This window comes from Leucopleurus acutus (genome assembly GCF_964270905.1).
Source record: "Leucopleurus acutus genome assembly, chromosome: 20".
Taxonomy (NCBI): domain Eukaryota; kingdom Metazoa; phylum Chordata; class Mammalia; order Artiodactyla; family Delphinidae; genus Leucopleurus; species Leucopleurus acutus.
In genome coordinates this window covers 29,321,421-29,335,373 of record NC_139162.1, presented here as the reverse complement: position 1 = coordinate 29,335,373, position 13,953 = coordinate 29,321,421, and the positions used below count along the sequence as shown (strand labels likewise).

The window sequence follows — 13,953 nt, the reverse complement described above, 5'->3', positions numbered from 1 at the left end:
CATCTGTGTCATTTAAGATTGAGTTCTTAATCCATTCAACTTTCTATCAGCGGCTTATTTCTCAACCTTGGACACTTGTAGTTAAAAAATTAAAATTCATCAAATTTTTACTCAGCATACTTCTACCTGTGGGTTTGCATTTGTCATTTACTCAAATTCTTTCACTGTGCACTACCTCACTACTGTAGTCTTTTTTCCCCAAATAAACTTTTTTTTTTTTAAGAACTGATGTATTCTGGTTTTTGTAAGCCAATTAATTACCCAGATATGTTCATATTAGGAGAAAAATAGTTAAGCATGCACAAGTTTTTTTAAAAATTCAAAGCAACTTAATTCCATAAAAAGATAGGTGGTTACATATGGAAGACAGATCTTTGCCATGTAGATATGTGATCCAAGAATTTATAGATCAGTTCACTCTTGTTTAACAATAATAGTATGCTTGTCTTACTTTTCAGCATATTGCTTTTCATTCAGAAAGAAAGTATATTCAGTATCAAAATAAAATTTTTGTTTTATTTGGTATTTTTTCTCTGAACTAACAGTTTAAATACTATTGTTATTCTAGGATACTGTGACATGGACATGGCAAGGATATAAATTGTAAGTTGCTTATATTATTATTAGTTTATATAAATTTTATTCGAGTGAAGAAAAAGAATTTGTTCTTTTTAAAAAAAAGAAAAGCCTTGTTTTTGTAGAAGTAAAGATTTCTAATCAGATCCTTGAATCTTGTAACTGAGAAGTTTCTGTAGAGAGCATAACTATCTTGCCCATTAAACCCCAGTGTCTGCCATGTGCAGAATTCTAGTTGTTTGTCATGTTCTAATGGGTCTCAAGTGTTTATCTACCTATTCTTAAGAAACATTCCAGTGATCTCATTTGAATCCTACTCAGCTTAAATTTTGTAATTTCATTCCCATTGCAAATTTAGCATTATCTGGTGTCTCCATCTTTATTTTACTGTATTTGTTTAAACAGTCCAGAGCATTTTAGTCATATGGCCTGAAATAATTGTGATGTGTCTGATTTGAGTTGAGGAAATAGCTAACCAAACTTTCACTTCCACTCTTGGATTTTAAGAGCCTAAGGATCAGCAGTTTCTATAAATGTTGAAGAGAAGAATACAGTTTCACTGTTAAGCTAGCTGAAGTGAAATAGACCTTTTAAAAAGAGCAGAACATGTAGAATCTTACTCACTCTCAAGAAGTTCTTTTGTTTGGCTCCCCTGCCTGTTTATGTGCCTCCTTTGGTCCTTTACCTGCATGGAGAGTGTCGACACCCCTCTATGTTCACCTCAAGGAACCTGGCTGGCTTTGGGTGGCAGAAGAGAAAAAAAATAATAAACCTTCCCCAAACTTAAAAAAATTTTAAAAAGACAGCCTGTTTATATTTTGGATTTGAGGACTTTCCCAGGACTTATGAAGTAATGCCTTTTGATACTGTTATACACAGAGCTCAAATTATTGATGGATAGGTGACGATCACTCGGAAATATTTAAAAGAAATCATCATTTGCCTTCAAGTACATTGTAGACAATCCAAACAGCTTCTGAAAATTAGATTTTTTTTAACTAAAACATACTTATTTTCTCCATTTTTTTGTGTATGTAAGTTGCTTTGAAATGATACATTTAAATCAGAATAGATGGGCCAATTACATGTGTTAATAAACATTGATACGCCTGAGACATTTATGTTCCTGTTATACTTCAGTCCCTGGTAGTTGAAGTTAAGTAAACAACACCAAAAATAAGGAACATAAATTGTAAAAGGTATCTAGACATTATGCTATCTTTTACCCTACAGGAAATCAGTCTATTCCCTTGGCTAGAATACGTATTTCCTGTCATTACTAATTACGAATTCCTGGTTTTCAACTTCTATACAAGGGGAAAGTAGGAGAAACAAGTAGTATGAGAGCATTTTAGAAAAAGAAGTGCCTGAAAATTGAGGGGATAACATATTTATATTTCCAGAGGTGTGTCATCCTTGGGGCCTTTACAAGTTAAGTCCTCATAGAGATAGTGACTTTGGGTTCATTGTGACTTTTTTTGGTTTTGCAGCTGGGCTGGTGGATGTGAAGGTCAAATAGGAAGCTTTTCTGGAAGGGAGATCAGGGGTAAATAGAGTGGTTGAGTTAATCTAGGCTCTAACCTGAGAAATGTGTGACAGAGGGGGAAAAATAGAATTCAGCAAAGAAAGAGAGGAAAAAAAGTATTTTCAGAGTTAAAGGTTTCTTAGGATTTATAAACAAACACAAAATCTTCTAAAGATACAATGTTGTTTTATCCAAGTGCCACATCACACTTACGTGTGGTAACCTCTTATTTCCACCTTTATCTTCTGGTCTTCATGTTATATTTAGCACTGTGTCTCTTACTTCTAAATCAGTTTTCTCAATTGTCCTGGCTCCAAGTACTACTCTGACTCAGGATCTAGGGAAGGGATTTTACACCAAAGCTGATGTCCTAGGGGAGAGGAGACTCAGGGACTAACCATCAAGAAGGGAAAGCCTTGGAAAAGCTGTTTTATGTCAGTCTAAGAAGTGTTGTTTGGTTTGTCTGTAGTGTGGACAAGTCAAGTTTAAAGAGATCTTGTGTGTGGTTTCATTTGTGTATGTTTTTTTTTTTCTTTAACAGCATTCAGAATTTTCAGAACAAAATATGTATTCAAGTCATTGAATTCCAAAGCTCAATTTAAATCATTAAAGAACAATTTACTTAATGATAGATAATATGGATTGGCTTTGTGGCTTGGAGTTGATAGTAAAAGATTCTTTCCCTTTCAAACAGAAGATATGAGAACTGACACATTAACAATTTATAATGAATTAAGGAATTAATAAGCCTGTTTCCTAAATTCCTTCTTTTAAGTAAATTCCTTGTTTAAATTCCTAAATTCCTTGTCTTAAGTAAGTCCCTTCAAGCAATTTTTACAGGTAAATCATATTTTAATTTCTTAATAGCAGAAAAAGCTTGGTTGGTTGTTTTCTTAAACATGTAGTCTAATTTACCCTGCCTGACTTCTGGGTCATCCGTCTACATGAGGCGAAATAAAAATCCCATAGAAATCTTAGCCAGAGAGTCTAAATATACACTGGAAAGCTGCAAGTAGGAACCATTTCAAAAATTATCTTTGAGAGGATTGATTATAACCACTTTAAAGAAAGCCTTTGTCGGGCTTCCCTGTTGGTGCAGTGGTTGGGAGTCCGCCTGCCAATGCAGGGGACATGGGTTCGTGCCCTAGTCTACAAGGATCCCACGTGCAAGAGAGGCCACGGCAGTGAGAGGCCCGCGTACCGCAAAAAAAAAAGAAAAAGAAAGAAAGCCTTCGTCTAGCTTTACAATGAAATCTGAAACTTTTCAGAAAATTTCCCCATAGCTAAAATATTTATTAATAACTTGGACAATGATGATAAAGTTTCTGCTTTTAAGGAAAGGCCCACTGGTTTTTTTTAATATTAGAAAAGAATTTAGTAATGTTCTACTCAGCAGTTTTTCTATAAACATATTAATGTACCTTAAGATGTGACCATGGTTAGTTTCTCTAGGCCTATGAGTCTTAGTTGTCAAGAAGACTTCAAATTTGGGGTTTAGTCTGCTGAGCTGCGGCTCTGACCCACAAATACATATTTGGTATTGCATTCAGCAATTTAACTTTTGAATATCAAGAATAGTTCTCTAAACCCAAAAAGTGTTGTAGCTACAGTGTGGCATTTATAAATGCAGAATACATACAAAGAGTGACATGGGGTTGCTTGTATGTAAAGAAAAGATTGTTCAGTAATATTAGATGGTACTTGTATTACCACATAAAGATGGCCTTCTCTTTTTTTCTCTTCAGCATTCAACTTTGTGTGCTCACTTGCTGCCAGCCCTTCACAAAGGTGGAAGTTGAGGTAAGTGGTTCAAAATGTAGCCTCGGAGCCTAAGATTTGGCCTTTCCTTTCATTGTGAATTTTTAGTCTAGAGAGACCAGATGTAGAAAGATTGGAAGTTAAATCTGCCACCTTGAAAATAAGCCCTGGTCTTTTGCAAATTGTGTGCCTAAACCATCTGTCAACCCTAGCCCTTAGAACTGTGTTAGGAAACACAATTTCCTAACTTCTGGGAACTTCCAGCATGTCACCACCCTGGCTGGCCAGATTTGCATCACCCGTTCCTATCTTTTAATCCTTTTAGTACTGACCTCTTCCAAGTTGTATGATATGCCTTCACATCCTGACCAAAGGAACTACAGTAGCTGGTAGAACCCCACAACTTCTTGAAGAAGTATGTTCTGTGAAAGCTGAGAGATTGTGGGAGAGGTACAGAGTGAGAAACCCTCACTTTTGGAATCAATCTGCACATGGAAAGCCTGAGGAAATCATGTTGTATGAGCCGTGAAGGCAGCTCATATCATCGTTCACAGGACATTTTTTCAGTTTAAGTCACAGTAGCAGGCTGTAACACTGGAGGAGTGATTAGAATGTTCTGAAAATTCTGACCAGATTTTTAAGACTCTGAAGGTTGATTCCAAGAACTATGCTTAGTTTCCAGGAATGACATGGAATAATGGACCCCTGAATTCAGAATCTCGTTGGCTTCAGTGATACCCTCAGGTAGCCTCTGAAGAGAGAGGGTCAGAATAGTGGTTCTCCAGACTCTTGCCTGGATTTTCCAATTGCATCCATGGCTTTTGTAATGAAAACCTTGAGTTTGCATATGTAATTCAGAGTTCTGAGCCAGGGGAGGGGGGGGTGCCAGTGCTCCAGGTGACAGGACTGTGGAATGGAAGTCACAAGAATCCTGTTTTATTTTGTTGGATAGCTTGGTTGTTCAGCCATTTAGATGTTGTCAGCACTACCAAATGATGTAGGAGGGCAAATTATGTCAAAGTGAATTTAACTTCAGTGAAATTTTTCTTGAGACTTGCAGGTTGTCTGCCTGCCTTGAAAATACCTGTTTACTAATTATATGCCACACCTCCCCACTTTTAAAACCAGCTCAGTATCTCTCAGTGTGACCAGAAAACACTAGATCTTGGAATATAGTTAGATGTTTCTAGAGAAAAAAACTAATCTGTATCCTAATAAGTTTAGGAAGTACCAGGGTAAATAAAATGAATCAGATTTCTTTTCTCAAGACTTCTCAGTGCCTTTGAAATGTTTGACCACTGAACCCCTTTTTCTCTGGATACCTCCTAGAGCCAGTTTCCATAGAATACATTTTGGGAAACCCCGGTAGAAAGAAATGTCTTATTATTTCTAAGTACTTTGACTGAGCACTGCTCTTCCTTCTTGAAAAGCTGCTCAGATAGCTAGCCCTGTTTTCTTTCTCTAAAAAAAAATAAATAAATAAGAAAACCCATATTCTCTGCAAATTTGGAAGATATTGTTTATATATATATGCTGTTCCTTCCTCTGAATTTACTCCTCTTTAGCTAAGGTGAAATCTAGCAATAGATGTGGAAATGCACATAGAACTGTACATTTTTTTGTCTAGCACGCGTGTCAGTGGTCAAATTGTGTTACAACAGAGGTTGCAAATTCCTCATGCTTTTGCCCTGACCACTATTACCACATTTCCTTTCCATGTCATGGCTGTCCTTCTTTCTTTTCAATTACAATATTTGCATTCTCCAACCTGTTCTCAGACCTGTTTGGATAATATTTTCTGCAAATAAAAGAATACATCCTTTGTTCGATAACTTCACACACAAAATGGCTTTCAACCAGTTGAAAAAAGCTGAATAGGTAGGGATTTGATGTATAAGAATTGTGGTGCAGGGTAAGAAGATGGAAATTTTAGGCTTCAAATTGGGTATTCTTATTTTAACTGTAATTTAATTTGAGATTTATGAGTCTACCTTTCACCCAGGGGATTCCTAACTACTTTATGATTTTTGAATATTTTAATTCCCCACTGTTGGGATGTAACTGGAAAATGTATCCCAGCAGCCTGCCAGGCACTAAGTATACCCACACCTTGGCTCAAGACTCTCAGGGGCTGGGCACTAGCTCTGAGGCTCCAGGTTTTCCACCACGTCAAAGGAGGCCCAGCTTGAACTGCCCCAATGCAGCTTAGTCAGAAGTCTCAGTACATTTAGTTGCTACAATTTCAGTTGTCTTGGTTGTTCAAAAGCACCTCCTCTGCTTTCCTTTTTCTTAAAATGGATGGAAATCCTAGGTATTTTTAACATGTGTTTTTAGACCTTCTTGAATATTAATTAGGTAAACCTAATTCAAGATGTATTATTCAAGAATATAGCCTTAACTTTATGGTTTTTAAAATGAGCTATGAGTGGATTGTTACTAAAATGTCCATTTAGACACACTTGTTCTTGTGAGTCAAGGACTTCTCAGTATGTTTAAGGCTGTATCCTTTAGTTTCACAAGTCTCCCCTCATTAATGATGATTATCAATCTCTTTAATTACCAAAATGATCAGATATCTAAAAATCTAGGGAATATAGTATTTAGGACTATTTCCTTACCCACTCCTTCTCTGCTTCCCCAACAAAAAGACTTATTTTTGAAAAGGTTATTATTTTCTTGACTCTTGGATCTTAAAAATACAACAAGTCCCAAACCTCATGCCCTATGTAATTGGTCTTGTGGCATCTTTGAACAATGATGCCATGTGTGTCTACAGAACGGTTCTACTGAAAGTTATTCTTTGAATCATAATGTGGCATAGTGGGTGTACTTAAAGCATCTTTTAGTGATCACTTTTATCAGCCAGCTACTCCACAAGTATTCCTTAATAAGCATATGGCTTAGGGGCATAGGGAATAAGCTAGCTAGTAGGGAACATCCCAAAATATGACATAAATAAAGAGCCTTCTAGTTTATCTCATGAGAGAGAATATAAGCAAAGTCAGACTATATAGCACTCTGGATAACAGCTAGTTTCTGAATGGAAACATGACATTCACATTGACTCTACAATCAGTTTCCTTTTTCATGGGCTGTGTCTTAGTTTGCATTCAAAATATGTTGACTTTAAAGCCATCCATTATATTAGAGATACATAAAAATGATTTGTCTGTAGACATACATATTTTGCTTTAGGAAACTTCCTTGGCAAAGCTTATAGTGAGCTTCTAGTGGCTGCTGGCATTACTTAATGGTAGGTAATTCATTGCCTTGTGATAGAAAGAGGTTTTTTTTCTTCATTAAAAAATTTCTGATGTAGGAAAGGATTATAATAGTGAGTGTTATGATCAACACCTATAGAAATATATCACTTTTTAAATCTCTTAAAGCTAATTACTTAGAGATGTTTAAATTCATTTATATAGTTTATTTAAATATCCAAATGCACTAAAATGATGTGTAGTTTTTAATCTAAAATGGGCCTTTTAGAAAACCATCACACAAATACATACATACATACACACACAACACACCCCATAGGTACTTGTTCTAACAGAGGTAATTTCTTCTGGAACTTGGTAGAATTCTGGAATTTGTAAGTGGAGAAATAGAGTGCTACAAGAAGAGCATTAGCTGGGGTTTTTGTTCCAGTTCTGCTAGTACTTACCTGTATTTGCTTGAGCAAATTATTTAAACCGCTCTAAGCCTGTGTTCTCACTGGTCAAAGGGGGATACTAATACCTATTTTATAGGGTTGTGAGGATTTAATCAGGTTGCTTGTGTGCTAGTATGTGGTGAGTTAGGCATTAACCTTTATTCACCTTATCCACTAGATTTTCCTGTTCTTTTGGGAAGGAAGGAGCTAATGTTCATAAAACATTGTTCATAAAACCTTTCTTCTTTTGCATTTCTCCTTTTGAAGACTGTAAAGGAGAATCACGAGCAGAACTAGAACTGCACTTTTCTTCTTCTTCTTATTTTTTTTTTTTTGGCTGAACCGCACGGCTTGCGGGATCTAAGTTCCCTGACCAGGGATTGAACCCCAGGCCCAGCAGTGACAGCACCAAGTCCTAACCACTGGACTGCCAGGGAATTCCCAGAACTGCACATTTCTTAAGATTCACCTGTTAAAATCCTTTTCTGTTCCTTAGAAGAAGAAAAAGTTGATTGTAGCGTCATCACTCGTCAATCTTTCTCCCTCTCATCATCACTTATTTAATAGAAAGGAATGTGCTTGATGTGGTCAGTAAACAATGAATACCCGAGTCTCACTGGTAGTGAGTATTCATGTAAAGGACTGGCTCTGGGTAATGGAGAGTCTTAAACAATAAGCAGGGGAATTTGGGCTTTATCTTGTGTGCAGTCTAAGGCCCAAGAAGAGGTAGGAGGCTCTGGGACCAAAAGTGCAAACTAGAGGTGCTAGTGTGGGAGACAGGCCAGTTAGTCTCCTCCTCATCTGGGTCAGGATGGTACAGAGTGAGCAGGGTGAGGGAAGAGGGGATACTGCAGTGAGGAGGGGGCTGGAGCTGTGGAGCCCATCTCAGGTGCAACGGGAAAGGGAATTGACGGAGTTTACACAGGATGCTGTCAGGGAGGAAAGACTTCCCTCTACCCACCCAAGTCTGATTCCTGGGTCTGTGAAATAAACTGATAATAGGCAGATTAACAGCGGAAAAGATATACAGATTTATTAAATTTTAATGTGATATGCACAAGGGCATCACGGGGAATAAAAAGTGAATACCCAAAAAAGTGAGATTTGAGAGCTTATATACCATATTAAAAGAAGCAGGGGATACAGCCACCATGGAGAACAGTATGGAGGTTCCTTAAATAACTAAAAATAGAACTACCATACGACCCAGCAATCCCACTACTGGGCATATACCCTGAGAAAACCATAATTCAAAAGGACACATGTACCCCAATGTTGAGTGCAGCACTATTTACAATAGCCAGGATGTGGAAACAACCTAAATGTCCAATGATAGATGAATGGATAAAGAAGATGTGGTACATATATACAATGGAATATTACTCAGCCATAAAAAGGAACGAAATTGGGTCATTTGTAGAGATGTGGTTGGACCTAGAGTCTGTCATACAGAGTGAAGTAAGCCAGAAAGAGAAAAACAAGTATCATATATTAATGCATATATGTGGAATCTAGAAAAATGGTACATATGAACCTATTTGTAGGGCAGAAATAGAGACGTAGACGTAGAGAATGGACATATGGACACGGGGAAGAAGAGGGAGATTGGGAGATTAGGTTTGACGTAAATACGCATGAACCTCCTATATAGCACAGGGAGCTCAGCTTGGTGCTCTGTGACAATCTAGATGGGTGGGGTGGGGAGGGAGGGAGGTCCAAGAGAGAGGGGTTATAGGTACACATATAGCTGATTCACTTCATTATACAGCAGAAACTAGCACAACATTGTAAAGCAATTTTACTCCAATTTAAAAACAAGATGAATTAGAGCTTCCACATAGTTTATAGCAGAAATAAAAGTTTCAAATTAAAGAAAAAGAAAAAAAGAAGCAGGGGAGGGAGAGCATAGGCCACTTAGGGGAGAGTAAATGATTTTTAAGAAAGACCAGTGGGCCCTTAGAACAGATGGGAGACATGATGGTGTGTGATAAAGTTTGTCTGGGTGTGATATTGACTTCTAGTCTCCTCCCCTCTGATGAGAGTCAGTCTTCCCTGTTTGATGAAACTCCCCAGGAGCACATTTAGGACAATTGAGTTCTTTTTGGAGGATCTGTCATGGGCAGATAAGGGGAGTTCAGAGGAAGCCTCTCCCTGCAGTGCTGTTTTTAAGTGCCTACAGCTCAAAATAATTGATATACCCAAGTGGCACATTTTGCAGTTGCATGTCCTGAACTCCTTCACTGTCTTCTTTCTAAAGTTGAAAATGAAGTATCATTGAGACAAAAGTGGAATTGCAACTTGAGAAGCAAGGAACACGTTTGAAACAGGAAAATATGATGGCAGCAGGTCAAAGAAGGACAGAAGAGGGCTGCCAAGCAGCAGTGAGGTTCGATTTAAGTAACTTGATCCTCACCTATCACATAAACATTAAAAAAATAGACCCAATGTTAAGATCACATATTTTGGCCCACCTACACAGATTAGAAGGATAAAAGAAGATGTTCGACAACAGAAACAAAAAAGTATTTTTTTATGTTTGGAGGCAGCATGGTCACCTTGGGAAATTACATAATTTTTCAAGCAGCTCCAAGGAACTGAACATGAATTTGTAGTAGCCTCAGCCAGTAAGATTTTGTACCTTTGTTTAGCATCTCTCAGTTAGCATCACTCTCTAACAGGATTAGGGAGGCGGGATCAGGAGATGTGACCGAGTATGTGGCAGAAGTGACAGATTCTAGGTGACAGAAGGGTCATAGAGAAGTGTCTGATTCTCAAAGTACAGTGTAGATAGGCAGACAGATGTTGTCAGCAGGGGGTGGCAGAGAGGGATGAATAGCTCCTGAGGGTGACCGTCAGTTTCTTGCGGTCTCTGCAGGACCAGGTTAGGGGTGAAGTAAGCACTAATAGATAATGAGGGGAAACTCTCATGGAAGAACTTGTCCGAGGAGGAATTAGAATTGCATGTTTTTTCCATGGCCAAGGTAGAGTTGAGAAGAATATCTGTGGCCAGATGAAGGGGTGTGAAATCAAGATGGGCCATCAGTGTGGATACTGGGGATAACGAGAGAAGATAAAGGTAGAAAGGATAACTTGTGGTCCTGGGGTCACTGGGGTATTTAGGTGTGTATTAGCGTTCAGTAATAGATAATGACAATCATGTTCCCCTCTCTCTGGCTGATCTTCCTTCCCAAGTAAAAGATATGTTCATGCTGTGACCCTTGAATGACTTTGTACAAATTGGAAATGTGATATAGAGGGCAAGATCTTATCCAAGGAGAGATGACTTTTTATTAGAATTTCCATTGAATTGCTTCTCAGGAGGTATGGGGGCCTCCAAGACCAGTGAGTATCAAATCCAGGCTTTTAACTATTTTGAACTCTCAGGGGAATTATTTTCCTCAAGAATAAGATGCCATGCCAATATAAGCATTATTAAAAATCATTTTATGGAAAATATTCCCTGCACTAAAAGGAACCAAACCCATAGTTCATTGTATTGTGTTTGGTTAACAGTGTAACAGCAATTTATTTTTTAGGGTTTTCAGTATGAACTTTTATGACCTACCAATCAAGTGTATTATAAATGAGTATTTAGCTTTTTTTAATGAAGAATTAAATGGCAATTTAAAACTTTAATTGATTGTATTATTTTGTTAGGTTTTTATGAACATTGATTTTAACATAGTTTTCTTCCTTGGATTTCATCCTAAGCAACTATAAGAGATTTTACTAGAACAGGATGGAGGGAATTTTTAGAAATATTTATTTGCAAAGATTTTTCATTGCTCTGGATATATAAGTGATGTGGGGACCTCTGGTGGCTTAGTTTATTTTTCCATCTTAAAGAATGACTGGATACTAAGCGAAAAGATAGACTCAGAAGTCCAGTTGGAAAGGACCTTAGACGGCATCTACTCAAACTTTTTTTCCTTTGACAGGAGAGGGCATTGAGGCCTATAATGGCTAAATGACTTTTCCAGGATCGCAGAGCCAAGGCATCAATCCAGGCCTAGTGCTGTCTCCGCAGCATGCCACTGTCCTCTTGGAGAGGATGTTAATAAAATAAATGTGAGAAGTGAAATAACAAATAGCACATTATCCTATGATTTCTGTCCATTTTATCCTAAAAATGCCAGTTGGGTCCATGCTGGCCTGTACACCCTCCCTCCCTCCCTCTATTCATGGTCTTACCATCACTCACAGAGTGATTGTGGTTGCCTCCAGGGGTTCTCCCTGCTCCGAGCCTCTTCCTCTTTGGTTATCCACTCCCTGCCACCAAAGTTACTGCTCAAAAACTTTGACCGGGTCATTTCACTCCCTTGCTTAAACTTCATCTCTGAGTCACTATTGCCCGTAGGCTTCTTAAACATGGTTGACAAGCTTGAAAACAGGTCCATGTGAGTCTGAAAGTGGTGTTATTTATACAGATACTTACTTTTCTTTCAAATTGTGACCCTGCCATTTGTGTGTGGCTTAGCTATATCGTTTAACCTCTTGGAACCCCATTCTTTACCTATCAAAGGGAAATGGTAGAATTTGCCTCAAGAAATTGTCGCAAGATTCCAGCACATAAAACCCCTTATATAAAGTACCCAGTACACAGTAGTTTCTTGAAGAATGGTAGCCCTTACTGGTGGACTTAGCTCACTGTATCATACATTTATTCCCCGCTGCATGAAGAACTCCTTGAGGGCAGAACTTCCTTGTCATGTTTTCAAGGCTTAGTGTGGTGCCTGGCATATAACAGTGTGCTTAAGCAGGATTTGTTGAATGGAAATGAGCCATGAAATCTTGAGCAAGTCTTTTAATCTTTGTGATCCCCAATTCCTTATGACTAGAATTGGGAGGATTAGTAAAATGAAATAATGCATATAAAACACCTAGCATGGTGCCTGGTTCAGTTAATAAACAGTAGGAATTGGCAAGATCATGTTTATCCTCAGAAAGTCAAGATCAAGCATTAGCTCTTCTATAAAACCTCTTTGGTTGCTTTTCCCAGCCCCCGACCAAATTAATCGTTTCCTATCCCTTGCGCTCATACTCCAGGAAGGATGGTTTAGTGGGAAAAACAAGGGTTTTAAAGTCTGACAGGCCTTGAGCTGAATCCTAGTCATGTGACCCATATAACTTTAAGTAAGTTAATTAAGCTTTTAAGCCCTATCATTAGGGGTAATGATAGTGTGTGTTGTGTCAGTCTATCCTGTTAAATTATGGATCTTCTTTAGAGTGGGAATTAGGGTCCTGTTCATCTTGCCTGGTATATAGTAGGTGCTCAAAAAATGTACAATGACTTAAATATAGCACTGAAAGCTTGTTAATGTTAGGAAACTATAATTAAAAACAAGAATAGTACAAATGAGGTATCACAGATTATCAAGTGGAGAAAAAAGTAAAATTTAAAATGATAAAGCAAAACATGGTAGAAAGCCAATATGAGGGTTCAAAAACAAGCAGAAGAAATGATCAAACATAAAGCTTGATCAAGTGATAAAAATATGGCTGATATAGGAATGGATAGAGAAGATAAACTACAAAAAACAAAGTACTACCACTAATAACATTTTCACACAGAGGGTAGGTGGGAGAAAATGCAGCTTTGAGAGTAAGATCTGAGTAGTTTCAGCTTTACAACTTCCAGAATTCCAGACATTGGTTCATTTCATCCTCACCACAACCCGGGACATAGGTGGTCATAGCCCTCCTTTCAGAGTTGAGGAGACAGTTCAGAAAAGTTAAAGGTCATACTAGTTAACACACAGAAAGACCCAGAGCTTGGATTCAGATCTCTTGAGTCCAAGCACAGTACTCTTTACATTCTATCCTATAACCCGTGTGCTAGAAAGGCAGGGGATTTCATATAATGACAGCTTATAAATTAATTTAGCATTTAAAGTCTTAGGCCTCACAATTGTAATGGAAAGGTATATTTGCCTTTCAGTTTATGCCTGTTCAAATACCAAATGATGAAGAAAAAAGTGATCCTGTCCTTTTTGCCAGTACAGTCCGGAATTTAATGGCAGAGTAAGTATCTATATGTGATTATGATCAGTATGTAGTTTTAAAATTATTGGTAAATGGCATTTAACATTGTTTTTGTTTTTTGTCTTTGTTTTTTTCTGTCTGAGGGCCTCATTCCCCAACTCATTTTGGTAAGGAAAAATCATGTGCCTAGGAATGCGGTCAGTAAGACAATCTATAAATATTTTCCCTGACGTAACCCCAAACTAATGGAGACGTAGCTTTGCCAGAAGGTGAACAGGGAGGGTACATGAACCAGGAGAAACCAGCCAGTGACCTCCAAAGGGTGAATTCTCCCAGGCTGGCCAGTCGCTGTCAGACAAAGCTAATGATGGTCTGAGTGGTTCCTGCTGTGACCCACCTTCTATCCCCTCAGCCTCCATATAGCTGCCAAGGCCACGTGTTTCAAAGGCATTAATGA

General features: G+C 38.0%; 1 protein-coding gene across 1 annotated transcript in view; it reads left to right on the top strand.

The window, feature by feature from the left end:
* Window positions 1-13,953, top strand: part of LPCAT2 (lysophosphatidylcholine acyltransferase 2) — a gene marked incomplete at its 5' end in the record, with an annotated part of 63,574 nt that overhangs the window by 14,583 nt on the left and 35,038 nt on the right. Inside the window, 3 exons of the mRNA XM_082863134.1 lie at window positions 569-603; window positions 3,847-3,901; window positions 13,453-13,535. Of these exons, the coding sequence (XP_082719260.1) occupies window positions 569-603; window positions 3,847-3,901; window positions 13,453-13,535 (173 nt within the window). The remainder of the gene's footprint in view (window positions 1-568; window positions 604-3,846; window positions 3,902-13,452; window positions 13,536-13,953) is intronic.